The 20,053-nt window shown below is 41.8% G+C and overlaps 1 protein-coding gene across 4 annotated transcripts in view; it reads right to left on the bottom strand.

Annotated features, from left to right (window-relative positions):
* Positions 1–20,053, bottom strand: part of LOC135324352 (phospholipid-transporting ATPase ID-like) — an 86,852-nt gene that overhangs the window by 22,147 nt on the left and 44,652 nt on the right. For all 4 annotated transcript variants that reach the window (XM_064500410.1, XM_064500407.1, XM_064500408.1 and 1 more), the window contains 9 exons: positions 18,494–18,566; positions 18,232–18,302; positions 16,532–16,614; positions 12,979–13,137; positions 11,956–12,044; positions 6,385–6,581; positions 4,453–4,661; positions 2,511–2,554; positions 775–940 (listed from right to left, as the gene is read on the bottom strand). In XM_064500410.1, the coding sequence (XP_064356480.1) occupies positions 775–940; positions 2,511–2,554; positions 4,453–4,661; positions 6,385–6,581; positions 11,956–12,044; positions 12,979–13,137; positions 16,532–16,614; positions 18,232–18,302; positions 18,494–18,566 (1,091 nt within the window). The remainder of the gene's footprint in view (positions 1–774; positions 941–2,510; positions 2,555–4,452; positions 4,662–6,384; positions 6,582–11,955; positions 12,045–12,978; positions 13,138–16,531; positions 16,615–18,231; positions 18,303–18,493; positions 18,567–20,053) is intronic.

Consider the following 20,053-nt stretch of genomic DNA (forward strand, 5'->3'; position numbering starts at 1 on the left):
ACATGTAAGAAAAAAAAGTAGTATCACTTCTGCCTTGCTCCTGAGGCTAAACAAATATAAGATCAAAGACCTTCCATAGCAGTTAGCCATCTGCTCTTCTGTCTATCTGCAAAGACGTAGCACTAAAAAGCACCTTGTGACCACAACTCTCCATACAGTTCCATCCACCCTACTCTCCAGGCCAGTGCAAGAGAGACCCTAGCCTCTTTTGGGGGCCTTTATCACTCTCTTTGGAATCTCACTGGGAGGGCAACTTCCTTGGGTTTAATGCCTTCTAGTTACATCCGCATATGTTTTTCTCATCAGTACTTTCACCTTACATGTATTCATGGTTCTAGCCTTTAAAGCACCAGGAAAGATGGAACTTCATCCTAACAGGGCCAGTACTTGCAGGAACACTGGATGAGAAGAGCTAATGAGCCTCCAGTGGCTAAGTGGCATATGCTCTGCTCTTTATAGGAGTTGGTGCAGAGTAGAGGCAGAGTGAGGCAAAGCATCTACGCATCTTCTTGGGGAAGCTGTGGCACTGCAATTTCCAAACTCCAGAGATGTGGTGGTTGCACTAGTATCATTCCACCAAAGAAACACATGAGGAGTGGGGGCACTGATCTTCCCACGTGGCACCTCCAAAGAGACAGATTTGCATGTAGCCATATACTACAAAAAATCACCAGGGGGGTCAAAAGGAACAGTAACAGCTTTTGTGGAGAAAAGACATATTGTGATGCACGTTGGACATTAGCCATTCAGTCTGGTGCCTTCAACAGTCCTCACCTTCCTTCTTCTCTTCTGGCATCACTGTGTGACAAAGTGAGAGAAGCCGGAAGAACCTATGTGTCGGGACATCATTCAGCTTCACAGCTTCAACCAGGCTGTGGTCATAGAAGGCAAACTTTGGGTCAGCTAACTGGTTGTACGAGAAATCAACCTTCTCTGTTTTCTGAAAAATATTGTTCAGCATTATTTGTAAAGCTCTTACATCTCTGTACACCAGTGACCACCCACCATATCCCCCTCTCTTCCTTACTTTTACAAAAATCCCTCTCCTATGGCACTGTTCACAACAGAGGCTGATGAATCTAAATAAATGGGAGGCCATGTAAGCTACTGAATCACAGAACAGGACAGGCACTTGAGGTGCCTTTCAAAGCAGCACTCCAGCTGATAACCTGATTAGCTGAAGATGCCTCCTGTACTAAGCAAATACTCCTACAGGATACCTGCTAAAGGATTTCTGTAGTGCAGAAATGCCTGCCTTTACAACACAAGCCTGTTTGGAGCCATTATGCTCCTGATCTCAATGGCTGTCAGCAACAAGGGAATGTGGACGCCCAATTTGAAACAATTCAAAAGATTGTGCTCCCTATTCTCCCACAGCAGGAAAAAAATATATGGAAAAGGATGGCAGACAAGTGATGTAAAGGTTCGACTGCACAGGCGCTGCCCTTTTTGCCTCAAACAAGGAGTCCCAATCAGAGTGGAACGTAGCAGAGAAAGAGCCAGAAGCTCAAAGCATGATGTGTCATGCAGGAATGTACTGCTGAGCCTGCCTAGGACGATTCAGACTCACGCCCCATCCCTGGAGTGCTCAGAGTTTCCAGGATGGGAGTCATGCTTTTGACCTGCGCAAGCTGACATTTAGCACTTACCAAAAGAGCACAGCCCCCTCTGCTCCCCCACTAGCCGGCACAACAAGCTCCCGACACTGCTACACCGTGGATGTGTGAGAAGAAGCCCTTCAGCCTGCAAGATTCTGCTCTGTGGGGTAGCAGGGGCAGGAGGAGCTGCCAGGCAGCTGGTTGGCAGCAAATCGGCATCTCTCCCCGAGCAAAACAGCCCTTCGCATTTTGTTGCCTGAGCAAGGGCAGTCTGTAGGCACAGTGCTCAGTACAAATAGCCAATTTGAATGAATAATTTAAGTTTTAAAGGGCTTGGAAATGAATCACTGGAATGAGGAGTGGGATTTTTATCATCATCTTGCCATTTGTTACTTGGATTACTGCATACAGTTTTCAAACATTTTAGGCAATGAAATCCCAGACAGGCAAGTTTGTGACAGCAAGCAGAGGGTAGATAGAAATGGGAAGGCCACTCATTTCCACACTTTCCAATGTCCAGGCATTAGGAGAATTTGACAGCGACCTTCTTACTGAACTCACTGATTCCCAGCTAAAACTTTAATTCACTGCCAAGGATAATAACATTCACCAATGTGCAGGTTTCCAACAAAAGCAAAGGCCAAGTGTTCAGAGGAGCTGGGCATGCAGTAGGATGCTATGTGAAGCTGAGGGAATAGCAGGCACTCAGGATGCCCTCCCTGCAGGTTTAAACCAAGCCTACTGAAGGGGAATGCAACTCTGACAATCCTCTGAGGCCCATCAGGACAGACCTCCTTGTCGTCAGGATCGAGGACCATGAGCATGTACTGTGCCTGGGTGGAATATACCAAGAGTCCACTTGCACCTATGGAGAAAGCACAGAGCCTGCCCAGTCAGTACTTGAGCACTTACCTCATTTATTTCTATTCTTTGGCCAGCCAGGTCATACGCATCACCTGAAAGCAAGAGAGACTGGGGTTATAGCCACAAACTCCAGCTGAGTGCAGTCTCTGAGCCTGTCTATCACAGGAACTAGTTAAAGTTTTAAAGCTAGGATCAAGTTAAAAAGTTTCAACAACCACACAGATTTTGACATGAAGCCTGAGGACTGCTGCTTCATATCAATCTGTCCCTTTGTTAGTCCATGACAAAATCCAGAATCTCATCTCAACTGCATATGAGTTTATCCCCTGGGAACTGTAGCCAAGAGACCTTTAGGCACCTCCTTCTCAATGGAAAGCCTAAGCCTCCAGAGTACCTTCCCAGGCAGCAGAGACAGTTCATCCTTTCTGTTATGGCTTTCCCAAATGCACCTGAGCAGGCAATCCAAAGAAGCATATTACAAGGAAGAAGCTAAGCATTTAAAAAACAACAGGAAATAGTCTGCTTTATTTCTGCATATTTCCCATTCATTTCTTGAACCCACATCCTATGTTTATATTCCATGGCAACATCCACTTTGGAAAAGTCAGTTATAAGACAGGAATAAACAGACTGACTATTTCTCAAACTCTGATTAGCAGTACTAATGCTGGCTAGCATAGTAGTGCTATTGTAGATACGATGGTCTACAGATATAAGCAAAGCAAGATTTATAGGAAAAAACAACTTCTTTTATTGGACCAACTAATAGCACTGAGAAAAAAGACAAGTTTTCTGGCACACTAGTCCATCAGCAGGTCTGACACAGGCACAACAAACATCAATTTACAAATAAGCTGTGACTAATTTCTCTGGAGCAGTATAATGATGTTAATCAATTAGAAGCTTGTGAATCCTTGGCACCTCCTGAGGAGTATGGAGAAAACTGTTCTGGACCAGACAATGAACGAGCTTGTTAAGCCAATGACTATCAGGATCAAACAGAGCTAACAACTTTTGTTTCCCATTTTTTGCAACTCCTGACAACCTTTTCTCTCTCCTAGTAGATGAAGTAATAGTTACGGCTGCAGAAAAATACCTAAGCCATTGAATAGACCTTGGCCTAAGGTTAAACTACCTGAACAGGATATGGAAAAGCACTGCTCATGACATAAGAAATTGCTGAATGCAAGAGATAACTGTGTGAGAAGCTGACAAAAGTTACGGATAGAGCTGTGATGGATGGCTGATTTCACAAGTGGTTAAGAGGGAGTTATGTGAGAAACAGCTGAATGTCACAGATAGTTGGAGGGAAATACTGGGGACCTTTTTCGGGGGTAGAGTCTTGCAAGGTTAACAATACCTAGGTAACAATATCAATAACACCATATTAGCCTGAGATCACCTAGGCAGCAATATCAGAAAAGACAAATGCAGGTACAGATGTAGCAAAACTGGGACCAATGGGGAAAAAGTAATTAGGGGCAGGTTCTTCATTTAGGAGGATAGTGAGACAGAAAAAAGGGAGGTACCAGGATGGCAAAAAGGAGAATCAATGTTCATAAAAATGATATTAAGATATGCAAATGATGTAATCAGGACTGTCCAGGAATACCTGACAGACAGCCTTGCACTTGATCACTGCAGCTGGAGTAGGACAATAAACCAAACCTGTTTTTCTGAGCATAACACACAAGTCAAACAAACGTGTGTGGTCAGGAGGACTGGAGGATACAGGATACTTTCCCCTGCAGAGGGGAACATCCAGACAGACAGACAGACCAAACATCCTGGCATCAGCATATCAGTGCCCATTCCAGGCCTGATGGCATCAGAAACCACCCACCACTTCAAAGCAGTAATTCTCACATAATGCCATTTAAGTTTGTCCCACTTCTTACAAGACTGTCTCTTCTAGACATCATTTTAGTGTCTGTGCACTGAGGCATATAATGGAATAAAACCCAGAGAATAAGACAAACAGATATCATACCATAGGATTTGCCATTGATGGAGCACTTGTTGAAACACATGATATTCTGAGTGAGAGTTCCCGTTTTGTCTGAGAAGATGTACTTGATTTGCCCCAGCTCTTCATTGAGTGTGGTTGTACGGGCCTGAGCTGGTGTGTCATTCACTGGGTAATACATTTTACGGTCCCAGTCAATGTAGAAGCTGTTGCCCAAGCGTATAATCTCTACACTGGTGAAAGAGGAAAAGAAGGTGATGAAATATTCATTAGTTTAAGGGACAAGATCTTTATCTTAAGCACTAAAGTCTGAAAGACATGAGCATCTCAAAGAGTCTATATGCTAAGCACTGCTGAAGTAAGACCAGTTGAAAAAAATGGTTAGGTTTGTGGTAAATTCCTTTTCTTTATTTATAAAACAACTTATAAATATATTTGAAAAGTTTCAGAAGTACATAAGAAATTTTAAACATCTGATGCTTTCTTTCAGTCGGTATTTGTTTCTGCCAGGGCCATTCTTCTGTGACAGAAAGCCTTAGGCTGGACACCAAGTTTAAAAAAACAGCAAGAAATCACTCACACCCAGATTCCCTCAAAGCTTCATTAATCCCACTGTGAATGAGCGGCAGCACTGCACACCAAATAGGCTGTGCATAGGCCATGTCATTGGACCAAAGAGTGAGACAGCAGAAGCAGTGTGTTTCATTTGGTGCAGTTTAGGGAGCGGTGATCAGACTGAAGGCATTTTCAGCAGACTCTGGGCTGGGCTGGGCTGAGCTGAGCTGAGCTGGGCTGTGATGCCGAGGCTTGAGTACAGCCATGGCTGAAGCAGCCCAGACTTCCAGAACAACTCAGTCACTGTGTAATTTAATACAATCATGGAGCTTTATCAGCACACAGACAACATGAATTTCCATTTTGTCGGCGGTGTGAAATACTAGACAGGAATGGAATGAATTCTTCATATTTCCTAACACAAAAGAGAGTCTCAGAATGCAACCTCCAAACTCCTAACCCTGAGCACAACTCTGTGCCCCTCTCAGCAGCTTTATTGAAAGGGTATCTCCAGCAGCTATGAGCTTTCCTTTGCAGTCTGACATCACAAAATTTACACAAATGATCTCTATGAATTATACACCAAGAATTCACTCTATAGTCAGTAGCAAAGCTCCCTGAAGAGTTAGAGTCAAACAAAAAACTACCCAGGCCAAGTCAGTCTACATCCCAGCCTAAGGGTTTCAAAAGCACAACAGGCATGTTGCCTGCCCTTTACCCCTGCCTGCCTATCCGCAGTAACCAACAGAGCACTACATTCTCGAGGCAAGTGATGACATTCTCTCTGTTCATACTGCGCTAAGGACAGCAGATCCTCAGCCTGGTTAAACATCATACATATCTAGAATCCACTCCTCACATGAGCCCTACAGCCACATTGCAGAATGTGACATTCACTTTCTTTGGTGGGCAGCGTAACCATGAGAGAGCAAGGTGCTATTGGTAACAGGTTTCCAGTCTCCCTGTCATAGCATCCTAAATGAAAACCTCCCCTTAAACTGCAAAGTCATCCTCTCCTCTCCAAGACCTCACTGGTATCCCAGCTCCAGCCTTAGCAGAGCTCGCCCAAGGCAACAGAAAGAAGAACATCGCTGTGGTGTGCAGTTATCCAACAAGATGATATTAGACACTGACAAATAAATGGGGGAATTAAGGAGAAGAAGGTTAAGCCCCCTGTTCTTTAACACCACATCAGGCTTATTCTGACTAGTCAAGACCCACAAAGAAAGCAGTGGCCATCAGGGGTCCTCATTAGGTGGCAGTGGCACACAGAGCTGGCCTTGGCTGTGTGTCATACCCACAATGTAATTCATTCATGTATTGGGAAAAGAGCTGCTCCCAACTAAGGTAGAAGTCAAAACTCTCCTAAGATGAAACATGAAACGAGGTTCAGGCACATACCTGACATAGAGCGAAATTGGCACCACTGTGTTTAGAATGATCACGTACGACCAGAACATGAGGAAGCCAGAGTAGGAGGCAGAACTGACACCTTCTGCCCAGGGCAGATAGACCTGGAAGTAGTAGCCCTTATCATGCTCCCAGATGCCATTGCCAATGGCTAGGATAAGACACATCAGTGCTAAAAACACAAAGATCTGCAAAAACAACAAAGATACTGCATTTTAGAAACCAGGAATTTATTATGTACAGGTTAATCAAAGGACCCTAGTCAGATTGGGTTGGATAGCCTGAATCACATGAAAATGGTTTGTAGATGAAGGAGGAAAAAGAGCAAAAGCATGACAATTAAATTCAAAGACAGAACTACACTGTACAGTCTCTTTGCTGATTCGGCATCACAAGGCATCGAACATATGGGAATTTAAGTTCCAAGTAGAGACCTAAAATGAGGTGCTCGTGGGCAGCTGGCTACAGAATATCAAATCTGGGTTGAGTTGAGTGAGTTGAGCTGCTACTTCTCAAACATCTGGCTGCACACTTGGGAACAGAAACCTCACGAAGCACCTTACCTTGCCATTTGCTGGGTGTATCATGGGCTAAGAACAAAGTTTTTCTCACAATTTCTGAAAAAAATACTAAGGATAATTTTTAATACAGCAAGTCCTGCACTCAGCAAGTTGGAATTCTTTACTGGATACCATTCTGATGGTCAAAGGAGAGTTAATCACTGACTCAGAACTAACAGTTGCCTTGGTACCTGCCATCACAATCTGATTACATTTCTTTTGAGCAAACAGAGAGCAGCACTAACCAGTGATGTGTATCTTTGGACTTTAAAGAAGCCTATTTCCTGAAGCCTAAAGCAACCAGTGGCACAGCAAGGGGGAACAGAATTTCAAAGTGGAACACCTCAGTGAAAAATGGGAATTGCTCAGGAACACCATTCCATAGGCACAGAAACATTACATAGGTCATAAAGCATTTCTTGGTTAAAAGAACATAGCAATACAATTATTTGGAAATGAATACAAAAAGAAGGGAAAGAAGGGAAGTTAAGAGAAATTAATATAAACAGTAAAGAATTATTGAACTATGAATATCTAATAGTTATATATAATACAAAGAAAACAGTAAACTCAGAGATGTGGGAAAGGCAGTCATGTTCAACAGACATTTCTTTTCTTCATTTGAAATAAAGCAGAAGGATGTATCTATCCCATATGATGTAGCAGATGAAAAAGACAGTTTACCTTCTGTAACAAGGAACAATATGTAGCTATACGTGCTAATAATAAGCACTGTCAAAACAGAAGGTCCAGGTAAGTTTAAAGGAACTGGCTGAGAAATTCTCTTAACCAGTAGAGTTAATTTCTAACAATGCTTGAAAAGCTGGGAAGCTCCACTATACTGAAAATCTGCCAACATAATTCCAATATTTGAAAGGTAGAAATGGTGACCGTGGGAAAGAAAAACTGCAGCTAGCATGACATCATTCCTGGAGAAATGATGATAAAAGCAGTTCTGTTGATACAGAACATTTGGACTTTTTGAAATATTTGACTTAACATGACCAACATCCTAATAAAAACATGAAGACACGGAATCAGCTGGCAGCACAATAGGGGATTAAACATCATCCCTTGCAAGTATGGTCATTAAGGGGGAAATACCAGCAAATTGGGCCGTCATGTATAAGGCCACGTAGCAAGTCATATTACAACACAACTGCTTAAAAAATAATTGAGGTACAAACAGAGAAACTTTTGCTCATAAAGCTGATATTTATATTGCTGAGGTAAACTATGAGGGGAGGAAGGATACCTTTAGGGAGTGATTTGAATCACTTGGTTAAAAGTTCATACCCTACCAAAATCAGTTTAATATCAAGAAGACACTAAAGAAGGACTGCACTAAGTAAAGGTGCTGGGCTCATTCTCAGGAGACCAATTTATTCCCACACCAGTAGTAGCTTTTCTACTGAATTCCAGAAAGCCTATTAAATTACTCCACTGGTGAAATGGAGACAACTAGTAAGGGATATGATGTGGAGCTTTTCAACCTCTGTGACTGGCACTAAAAACAGACTACAAGTTGCTGTTATAATCATGATGATCTAAGGATATAATAGAGGCATGACCTGGGGATGGGTGATGGACATAGATGAAGAAAACAGACAAGCTTGTCCATTTTTCTAGAAATAAATGAAAGATATTATCTCCCTCTGGAGACCTTGTCTCTTGCAAAATAAAGGAATCAGAAGAGCTAGCTGGCTCTTTTACCATTATACCCTGAAAGATTCCTGGCTGAGGACCCACAGGTTAAAAATTGTCAGTTTTTAGAACATCATCTTCTATGTAGGAAGTTCAATGTGGAAAAAAAATGATTTAGCAGCAGAAATAAACATGGGGCAGGACAGCAGCTGAACTTTCCCATATCACAGCAGCTCTTGTCCCTGGGCTCAACTACTGCACTTGCTTTATATACATTTTGCTTCATTTACATTTTGTATATCTGCTGTCATCCATAACTGGTTTGATTTGTGTGTAACACTAATGCTTATACAAGGATTGCTAACACACTATTTACTTCGAGACAAATGTGAAAGACTGGGCTGTTGACCCAACAGCAGCCCCAGAGATTAATTTCCATAAGGAGAAACAACTGTGTACAGGATGTTGTAATCATTACCACAGCTTCTGTAAGAGAAGGATGTGAATAAATCAGATCACAGACCTGCACACGCTCATGGGGCTTCCCACTGTGAACATCCTCTCTCTCTGTGACTAGACCATGCAGTGCTCGTGATGTATCCTCTGCAGGACTGAGCATGGGTTTTTTCGTAAAGAGAAGATGACTTTTGACAGACATTTCATGTCAGTCTATGACTGTTTCAGTTTATTTATTGGCACTTTGAGGTCCTTTCTGGGATTTGAAGCAATAAGGCATTTAAAGCCAACAGTGACAGCTCCATTTCTCTGAAAATGTGCTTACCCAAGCCCACAGAAAAAGCAAGTCTTACAGCAAAACACATTTGTGGTGCTGGCGGGTGTGTCCTCAGCTGAGGAACATTCACTTCTTTTTGAGATCTCTGAGAAATACTGTGTTCCTCTCCCTCTGATTTCAGTCCTATGCTGCCAAAGAGTCTTGCAGGGGAAAAACATGAAAAAAAATATGTTTTCCATATGGAAAGGTTTATTCCTGATTAACCCTTGTTGAGACACACAAGGGCTACATTTAACCAGGACTGTATTTGGACAGCCTGCTTAAAAACTGTTTTATCCCTGGAAGCTTCATGGACAATTAAACACAAAATAGCTTTGCCTGTGTTAACATGGAACAAGTTTCATTTCACGTAAAATGAGCTATTTATAGCAAGCTGTAGCTGCTTTGTATTTCCAAACTCAAGACTGCAACACACTGCCTCTTTTTATGACTGTGCTTTGTACACTTTGACCACCCAGTGAACTGAAAGGACCTCATGCCACATTCCCTTTGGTGTATGAAGAACCTGGTGGTTAGGGCAGAACAGAACTGTACTTAGACACCACAATGTTAGGTGCCTTAAAAATGCATAAAAGAGAAAAACATACACTTGGCTCCATCAATGCCCAAGAACCTAGGCAGAGGCTGATGCAATCAACTGCAACTCCCTCAGTTTTTTAAAACAGAGCCAGGAGCTAAATTCATCTTGTTCGCGTTTACAAAGAAAGCCCAAACAGTCTGAAAGCTCTGGGTGGGACCCTTAACTTGTGAAAGAAGAGCGGGCAAACCCTAATCTAGAGCTAAATCCTGAGCTCCCTGCTCAGTTTCTCTCTGCTCTGTTTCCTCGCACTGGGGATCCCATACAGCTTGACCCTGCAACCTCTCCTCCTTCCCAGCTGCATCACAACAGGACACCTAAGAAAATGCGAAGTTTTTGAAACACCTGCAAAATTCTGAACCTAAGGCACTCCTGCTGCACAAACCTTCTTGTTTTCTGTGCCCCCCTAAGTCTGAGGGGACAACACACCGAGGGAAACATGCTAATGATGGTATGCAAGAGTTTCACTTGGCATAGATAGGAGTAATGTTGCTAAAGTCAAGGGAGTGAATGTCCTTACTGTACACTGAGTAAGGACTCAGGAGTGCTTGAAGATGACCCTGGAGTTGCTCTCTGTGCAGTGACATTGCTTTACAGCAAACATGCACATGCACATGTTCAGGAGGCCACTTTAACAGCTCTGGGAGCCAGTCTCACTGGTGCCGCTTCGGTACAATTTGCAGTCTCACAGCATGCTACGCACAGACTGTGTTCTGGCAGGGACACAGCTGTCCACTAACTTTTCCTATCCCCAAGCAGCTAAAGAAAAGAGTTCTTGCAATTCTGACTAAAAACAGGAGGGAAGGGCCTGGGATAAAGTGCCAAGGATGGAGAGAGGGAGAAGCTTGGAGATGTATGCGCTGTAAGCCCCCATGCTGAAGAGGCGCAAAGCCACCGAGGGGAAGGCAGAGCTCAGGACAGCCAGCCACAGGGCCTTGTACTGGGCTGTAATGGGCAGGCTGCTGTGGGAGGCTTCCAGCTCTTTCCTCCCCAGGGCCTGCTCCAGCACCAGGGGGATGAATACCGGCCCCAGCTTGGCCAGAGAGCAAGGGCAGGAGGGAAGAAGAGGGAACAGTAGGCACTTGTAGGAAGAGGTGACCATAAGAGTGGCCAGCCCTTCCCGTAAGCGAAAGGGAAGGCAGTGGAACATGACAGAAAAAGCATAACAAAATTGCATCCAAAGGAAAATAAAAGCCTGCAACTAAATAGCTTTTCTTCAAAAAAACAGTGATTAAAGCAGGGTCAGAATGCACGTCTCTGAAGATTGGCAGTAGCAACCAAAACAGTCCCTTGCCTGAGTGGCTTTTAGCTCAAGTGGTAAAGTCCTGGAAGGGTTTCTGTAGAAAATTCACTATCTCCAGGTAGAAAAGTTTGCCATTTGTTAAAACTGCTGACAAGCTTAAACCTGAAGTCTGAGATGTCTTCTAATCTGTGGAGCTTACCTGCTATACAACATTAGTGTTCTCAAATTCACCAGCTGCTGAAAACACCAGTTTCTGGATGTTAACGAGACCATATCTAACATTTTACCTTAATGTGTTAAGTCAGAAGTTAGCATTATGTACATCAACAGACTTGATTACCAAGTCCTGTACAGATATCACCAAAGATGCCAAGAAATCATCAAGAAGAGGGAGAACTGCTAATGTTTATTTAAATAGAAAATGACAAAATTAACAGGAAAAAAAAGCATTTGCAAGCTTCAAAGTGATTCTCACAAAAGAAAATGTGGAGAGAGGGAGAGCGAGAGAGAGCAGGAAATGAAAAGCTCAGAAGAAAGGTCTGTAACGCTGTCAATGTAATGGCCTTGTTTTGAAGATGGGCTGGCCGAGGCACTGCAGAACTCTGTATGCTAATAGATTTTTACAAAATTCCTCTTTCTATCATTAGTCACTTCTGATATCCCCTCACTTGTGAGGACAAAGAGATGGAGCATTCAGAAATTATGAGCACATCTGAAGAAATGAAGACAAATTAATTAGACTTACCACTAACACAAGGACATTCATGAGCCGATCGATGCTTGTCCGTTTAAAAGTTGTTTTTCCACTGTTCTGCATCAGTTTGGTGTCTGGCCCTGAAGACCAAATACAGTCATGATTTCTAGTAACAATGCTTAACAGTTCAAAAGGTCATTCCCTTTGATGTCTCACAGTGCTTTTACAACACAAATATCCATCACAGCCTTCTTGAAAGGCAGGTGCATATAGTTGACAGTGTTGGTGGGAAACTTGGGCAGAAAAAGGTTAAATCACTTGCTTTAGATTGTTTGGAGAGACTCATATATAAAACCATTCATTCTGGATTTTGATCCTGCTCTCTTCTGTCAATAGTCAAGCCTTCCTTTCAGCTTTACTATTAGTGATATATTACACATTGTCTCAAATGTCTATAGCACTATAGAAACAACAGAAATTCTTCACTCATAAAAAGCATTCATAAAAATATCTAATAGTCTACAGTAATATCACTAATGATCCTGATATTTCAATAGGGATTGCAATCATGTAGAACTGATATGGAATTTTAAATCAAATGCTTAAAATTGGAAGTTTTGTACATGCCTGGAGATGCAGAAAGTCTCCTATTGGCCAATACATCCTTAAACAGATGTAATTCTTAAATTCTCCCTTATTTATTGATCAATCAAGATTTCTTTCATGTTATTTGCTGCATGAGTTTATGGAACAAGAGACTGCTTTTGCTTACAAAAGTACTCCATCAAGATGGAATTGGATGTTGTACTGTAGGATTTGCAATCCAAATTTCTCTTACAGACCACTATAAAAAATTTCCAGATTAAAATCCCCCATAGTATGCAAAATTTCTAGCCTGGAGTTCAGTCAAGGGATCACATGTATAGTTTTGCTCTTGCTCTTGTACCTGATAAAAACAAATTTTCTGAAGAGGAAAATATTTGGTTGCTTTGTGCTTACTGTGTTTTATGCGTTCACATGCTAATGCTGCTGTGCTCTTCAACTCACAACGTACATGTTGAGTTTTCGACCTACCAGCATAAATAACGAGACCAAAGCACCACTCTGTGTTCCTAATAGTACAGCCTCTCAACAGCATCTTCTCATTGTCCAGGGCATACTTCTCTCCTCGAAGAGTCAAAGTTCCTGTGAACTTATCTAGTTTGTTATTTGGTGCCTCACATCTGACTTCACCTGTAAAAAAGGAAGATAGAAGATGGTGAAAATCTTCCTAGCTTAGAAATATGTCAGTCAACACATACTGCATTCCCAGCTGTTCCCCAGATGTTGCTGCAGCCCACCTCCTGGCTCTGTCATGCCCATCCTTTATCTTATATTTATTTATGTTTTGGGATATTGCTCTTACCTATTTTCATGTCATAATCGAATGGGCCACAATGGATCTGGGTTTATCCTAGTCTCTGAACATAGCAATTTTGTACTGGGAGAGTCCAACACAAAGTTTCCACTCCTTATATGTGAGTGAGAAGAAACATTGAACCAGCAACATACTTTTAATCCTTCTATAGCAAGTTCATAGCAGTAGGATGTCACTGGATAATTTTAGATAACAATTGCTGACCTCACATAATTCTTATTCCATCTTCTTTAAAACCTGCAGGAGCCCAAATGAGAAAATCAATGCCTGAAGGTTGCAAGAGAGTAATTAAGTGAGGTGTCTTTGCTCACTGTTTTCTAATTTCAACTCTTTCATACCACTGGCACCTGAAAAAAGAAGCTGGTACCTTTGGCTCTGCGGCTGACACTGTATGTCATTGGAGAGACTGTTTCTATTTCCACATTTCACATTTATTCACACAACACTGTCAACATAGATATTTCAGTATAAAAATCATCAACATCTAAAGATTCAAAGAGCCTAGGGGATGTATTGGAAAGAACTGGAAAATACACTTATTAAAAGGGATTCCAACAGCTCGTTCTATTCTGTTTATCAACAGATGTAAGATATTTTGATCACAGACTGCAAATATCTACATAAGGACTAGCATTTGCCTAGAATACAGTTCTTCCAGCTGTTCTCAGACAAAACACATCAAGCTCAAAAGATTGGAAGCAAAATCTAGAGAAATCCAGAAAAGAGTACATTAAGTTTGATGGTAGTGTCTCCATCACTGCAAATTTTAAAATCAAGAACAGATGTTCTTTTTGTAGAAAAGTAGCTACACTCTAGTGCAGACAAGTTATAAGACTTCACAGATGAAGTGATTAGGAAATTCTAAAACACATATGACATCAGAGCCCATACTAACAACTATGATAATCTTCTACTTTGTGATCTAATTAATCTAAAAGCAATCATACCTGAACTCCAAAATCTCTAAAAGTCTAGACTAACCAGGCCTATCTCGCTACAACCCCTGCAACACTTGAAAAGCACAGAGAAAACAGAGGTTTTGCAGTGTAACCTGAAGCAGAACACAATGAAACTTTGGTAAACCAAAACCGGGGCATGACTTGGCAGCTGAAGATCCCTCCCCAGGAATAGTGTGCCTCTCCTCATGCTAATTCCAGGACAGTGCTTGTGTGAGTACTTCGTATGTTAACATCCAGAGCTGCTTTCCAGTTAAGTGGGTAGATTGGGTGGATCCACATTACTGATATGCTGATAGTGAAATCAGAAGAGATTCATCCAAGTCAGATTGGTCACCAAAAAGTGAGATGCTCTAGAGATTCACCCAATATAGCTGCACTGACTCTGGTAACTCTATAGCTGAAGATACCTCAGCAAGACACCATGCCTCCTGTCTCCGGCAACCATTAAGAGCAAGAAGGTATCTGAATGTCAATACTGCAAAGCCTACATGCAATTAGTGGTAGGTAAATGAAAAGTATTGTTTCCTTTCTCATCTCCCAGTTCCCCAAATCAAATAAAGAAGCTCATCTTTTTGCATGTATCTCCCTTATCTGAACCATCACAATGTCAACAAACATAACTGACATCAAGCATTCCATTCAGTGCCTCTATTAGCTGCTCAACCCTTTTCTCTCTTCCTGTCCTAAGAAGTAATTAGATAAAGAGTTATATAAATATTTAAATACTTCTACAGAGCTTAGCTAGGGAAATGCAAGGTTAGGTCTGATTCCAGGCACTCTTCCAAGTATTCTTCCAAATATAAATCATCCTGGGAAACATTTTATTCATTTTAAGTATTGCAAAGAAGCCACTTTTATTTACAACATAACTAAAATAGAGATTTAAAGAATAAATAAATATTAGATAAGTTTTAATTTTCAAGATGATTTTGAAACATTTTATAATTATGCAGTTTCAAAATTGCAGTAACCTTAGATAACATTACACAGAAGATTTTTGAAAAATGATTTAGAATAACGATTTTGCTTCCAAAATTGATACACACTGCAGGCTATTCAGGAAAATAATTTAGACACGCAACTGGGATTATTAATGTGAAGCTTCTAATGGCACCTGTAAGAACATATTTCTCAAGACCTAAAACACTCAGAACCTCAGCCCTAACTTCAAAGAATTCCTGATGCACCAAGTAGTCACTCAGCTGAGAGGAGACACATTTTTTCATAAAATCTCAATGTAGAATTTAAAGGAAAAGCCCATGCTTTTGGACAGTACTACCAGAGACTCTCCAAGCTATGCCAAATCTCTGCCACATCTCCACCATCTGTCCTGAAATCATCTAGTTACTTCAAGAGGTTTTTTTTTAATTTTGCTTTTTGTCTTTATCTAAAAACATTTCCTGAGAATCTGGCTGTCCGTAGAACTTCTCAAGGACACAACACTCAACTCCATCCTTTTCCACACAGACTCATACTGCAGTCCTGCCCTCATATCTAAGCCAGCAGGACACTGCAAAACACAGCTAACATCAACTGGTCTGCTCTCCCATCCTCTCGCCAGAGAGAGAACTGTGTGAGCATGGATTATTCTTTTCTCAACACATCTGTCTGCTTTCTGTATATGTGCTGCTATATGTTTATGGTATAGAAAACAGCGCTAAGAAAGGACACCTTGTCCGTTAACCACATCTGCATTATATGTCTATAAATATTTTAAAACACTGTCTTTGTTGTGGTGTTGAGAGAGCAGGGAAATACTGGCAGTGCAAAGCTGGGAAGTCAGTCCTGTGCCATGTGTGCACTGAGCAGAGTTAGCCCTCAGATCAGCACTGTGTCTAGGAAGTGCAGCCTCACAGAAGCTAATGGTTACATCAGTGTAAAACTGGTCTGATGTCAATACTGTTGAGAAAACAGTTCCCACTGCGCAATTAAAAGAACTCTCAACACGTACAGACAGATGCTAAAGAAGAGTGTGCAGCCACAGGGAGAGTTTGCACCCAATGCGCTTTAATGCAACATCCACACCTGGCACCTGAGAGACCTACAAGCAAAGGGGAATCTTTTCCTCTATATACACTGTTGTTATCCATTGTACAGACTGCAATGTACCACTTCTGTTTCATTGCTACTACATCCAGAGGAGTCCTATGCAGGGAGCAGGGGGTAGCCTGGAAGGAAGACTCCCAGTCTCTCTCTGGACTTTGGTTTTTGGGAAAACGCTTTGGGAATTTAATTTGCTGTGTAGACTCACCATCAAACTCTGTCAGTTTCTGAAGATCTTCTCCAAGCTCTGCAGTGACTGTCAGTGCCTGCTTCACCTTGAGGTTTGTTTCACTGTAATAAATTACATGAGACATAAAAGAATCAGTCCAGCTCTCCCTGAAAGGTCACTTCTGTCACTTCTGTTCCTGAGGATAGTCTTCTTCCTTAGACATCTGATGGATCATGCTGTCATGGGCCTTTTTTGGCTGACTATAACAATATCATTATCTCTTTCTGCTCCAAAGGTAGGTGGTCCAGAGAAACGCTGGACATGTTAGCAAAGAGGGTGAGTTACTTCTGTCTTCTGAATTCCACTGCAAGGTGTAACACCAGGCATCACAGCTCCCTGAGCAGCTCACTGTCTATCCTGCCACTCACACCACACTCAGTCCTGAGGTATCTGAGCATATAGGAGAGCTCTGGATCTTCTGCCATGATACTCTGGACCTCAAGAGTACTGAAGTCCTGGGACTAGTTAGCTGGAGAAGTGAGTTGAAAATGGGGGTCCTGCAGTGTCAAAGAAGCACTTCGCATGGTCAGGGCCTCCTAGAAGTACTCCCTGGCACTTGTATGAACCAGAGCTATAGGCTCATTTTCAGCAGAAAGTAGAAGAAGAAAGTCCAGAGAACTGTGTGCAGGGGCTGTCTGGAGCAACTGGGTCTCTCTCGTCTTGCTTGGTCCTTCAAGCAAGGCCAAAGTCCACAATTGAGGATGGCTCCAGGCAATGCAGAAAAGGTATGCAAACTGGGTCATAAAGATGAGGTCAGCTCCAGTTTATTCCAATTAATACAAATTAGTTGTAGCCCTCTGACTTGTGGCCAGTTGCCAGTTGTGCCCTGGAGTGAGCAAAGTTTGGATGCCTTTGCTGTGTGCACGGATATAGCAGTCAATAGGAGATTACTGGAGCTATTCATTGTGATTATTTCACCTAAATAATTTGGCTAAGAGAAAAGACTAAGGCAGGTATAAAAACCAGAAGGCTTCTGCCGGTGCCTTCAGATATTGCAGGAACAAATTTAAACTAACTCTGAGTGCCAGAAGAACTGTTACTAAAAATCAGAGGGTACAAAGCACCTCCCCATATGACATTTGACATGCAAGAGTGAAGAGTATCCACCAGAAGACATCATTTTTCAAGACACTTACCTGAAGATTATTCTAGGTATTAAAAAACTATTGCTACAAAAGCCATTGTAGGTAAAGAGGTGCATTTTGATTTAACCCTGCACCTACATCAGATAATTGCTTGACTGAATAAATGATGGATCTCATTGCAATCTTTCCATGAGGCATGTTGGAGCTAAGCAATTATGCTTCCATCTAGTGATAAACCCACTTAGCAGGAAAGCTGAAATGACTTTCAACTCTTTGGAGAATTATCAGATAAGAGTTTGGGGCAGGCAAATGTCCAATAGGGAAAGACTGTATTTAAACAGTTCTCAGTATGGAAAAAGTGCAGATAGGATGAGGGAGGAAACAGCAGGCGAACATGAGCGATCTTTACTAGCCATGTGCAATCCTGCTCGTTGACCTAGCAGGATATACGGCAACAGCTTTTGTGATTCAGCTCTGAACTTGGCAGTGCTGGAAACACAGAGATAGCTTGCCTTCGTGGCATCAAGGATCACCACACAAGATTTGGCCTTGCATGGGCAGCAGTGATTGTGCCTGAGGGCCAGGCTCACTTACCCATCCAGTTCAGCCGTCTCGATATACGTCAGGCTGTGTGGCTCACTGCTCGACAATAACAGTAGATCGGCCTGGACACAAACAAACAGATGTGGCATGAGCTAATACAGTCAGAGAGCAATGGCACCACTATGCGACTTAGGGTTTCTGAACACTGCATCTCTCTGAGGCAGTTAGCATCACTACTGTCTAATTTGCTTGTGAGTGAGAAAAGTAATTGTAGAGACTAACTGTGCACATGATGGAGAGATACTGTACTCACCGTCACAAAGTTGTTGTTTTCTAGTTTTATTATATCCCCCACTTGGACATTCATCCATTTTTCATCCTTCAACCTGCAAAAAAGCTCCTTTTAAGTAAGCACATAAAGCAAATACGCTTGGGAACCTAGGAGGCTCAGCTTTGCTCCTAAAGCCAGATTGTAAGTGCTATGAGGAATTGGACTGTAGGTTAAATGGAGCAGGGTCTGCCAGTTTGTGGTGTGGTCCATGCTGACCTCTAAGAGACTATCACTATACCAAATGATAGTAACAGTGTTCAAGTGGTGAAACATGCAAGGTTGACATCAGGCCCCACAATAGCAACACAGTCCACGTGCACTGTCCTGTCTGGACTGATTACTCCCTCCCTTCCCCTAAAGAGCCACACTGGCTTATAAAGAACTCTCTTCTTCATTGTAATAGATATCCCAAATGCTTGGGAAAATTGCCAGTTTTGCCAGTTTTTCTAAGCAGGACTAAGGGCCAGAGCAGCAATCCTGACTCTGTGTGGGACTGGCTGTCAAAAGGGAAGGAATCTGGGTGCTACAGCTGGTTAAGCCAGTGCCTGCAATGGCCTTCACAGCATTATTCAAGATGTCCAGCTAAACGGCAAGTGCCAACCTAACCAAGTCATGCTATCTCTATCTGAAAAAACTTAGACATGAAAAATATCAAGTGTTATTTCAAAACAGTACTGGGATTCCAGCTTGAGCTCATCTCAGCCCTTTCTTATTTGATGTCAGTCAGAGTTGGGCAGGACCTGGTTTCTAAGCTTTTTGAAACAGACAAAATATTAGCAAATTTGTATTTCAGTGTAAGTGTTTAGTAGACACAGTAACTAATACACAGTAAACTAAGAGACTAGCTTACTTAGCTGAAAACACAAAAAGTATGTTCCTATTCTTCAGTTTCCAGTTATATTTTTAACTGTTTGAGCATCTGTTGGAGTTTACACAATATACTGCTATCTATAGCACAGAAAAAAAACAGAGTCACCAGGGATTTCACAGCTGTCAACAGCTGTGTCGTATGGACAGTTGGACTCCATGGAGCTGCAAGTACAGAGTTAATCTGTCTGCCACGAAAGCCAAAGATTCTGTTGTTTCTTTCTGAAGGAAAAAACAGGGCTAGCAGTACAATGCCTAAGACATACAGCTGAAATCTTTTGAATACTTTTAAGACAGAAGCACTTCATGCCTAAGTAGACCCATTCAAAGTATTACGACATGTATGGAGAAGTTACTCATGTTTTTTAATCTAAAATCACTTGTTGATTATGTCTAGCTCTGCTTAGCTCAGAAATAAATACAATAAACACAAATGGCCCTGCTTGGCCTCTCTAAGGTAACAAGTAAAATAATACGATACTCTCAAGGCATCACCTATTTAAAAAGATATATATCTTTTTATATATCTAAGGTAATGAGTAAAATAAATAGTTTACTTTTTCTATGTGCAGGGGCATAGCCATAACATCTACACTGATTGTGATACTGTGTTTTGTATTCACTAATCAGATACAGTAGCCCAGAATTGCACTGCGTACTATGAACAAACAGAGT

This window comes from Dromaius novaehollandiae, chromosome W, assembly GCF_036370855.1.
Source record: "Dromaius novaehollandiae isolate bDroNov1 chromosome W, bDroNov1.hap1, whole genome shotgun sequence".
NCBI classification, from domain to species: domain Eukaryota; kingdom Metazoa; phylum Chordata; class Aves; order Casuariiformes; family Dromaiidae; genus Dromaius; species Dromaius novaehollandiae.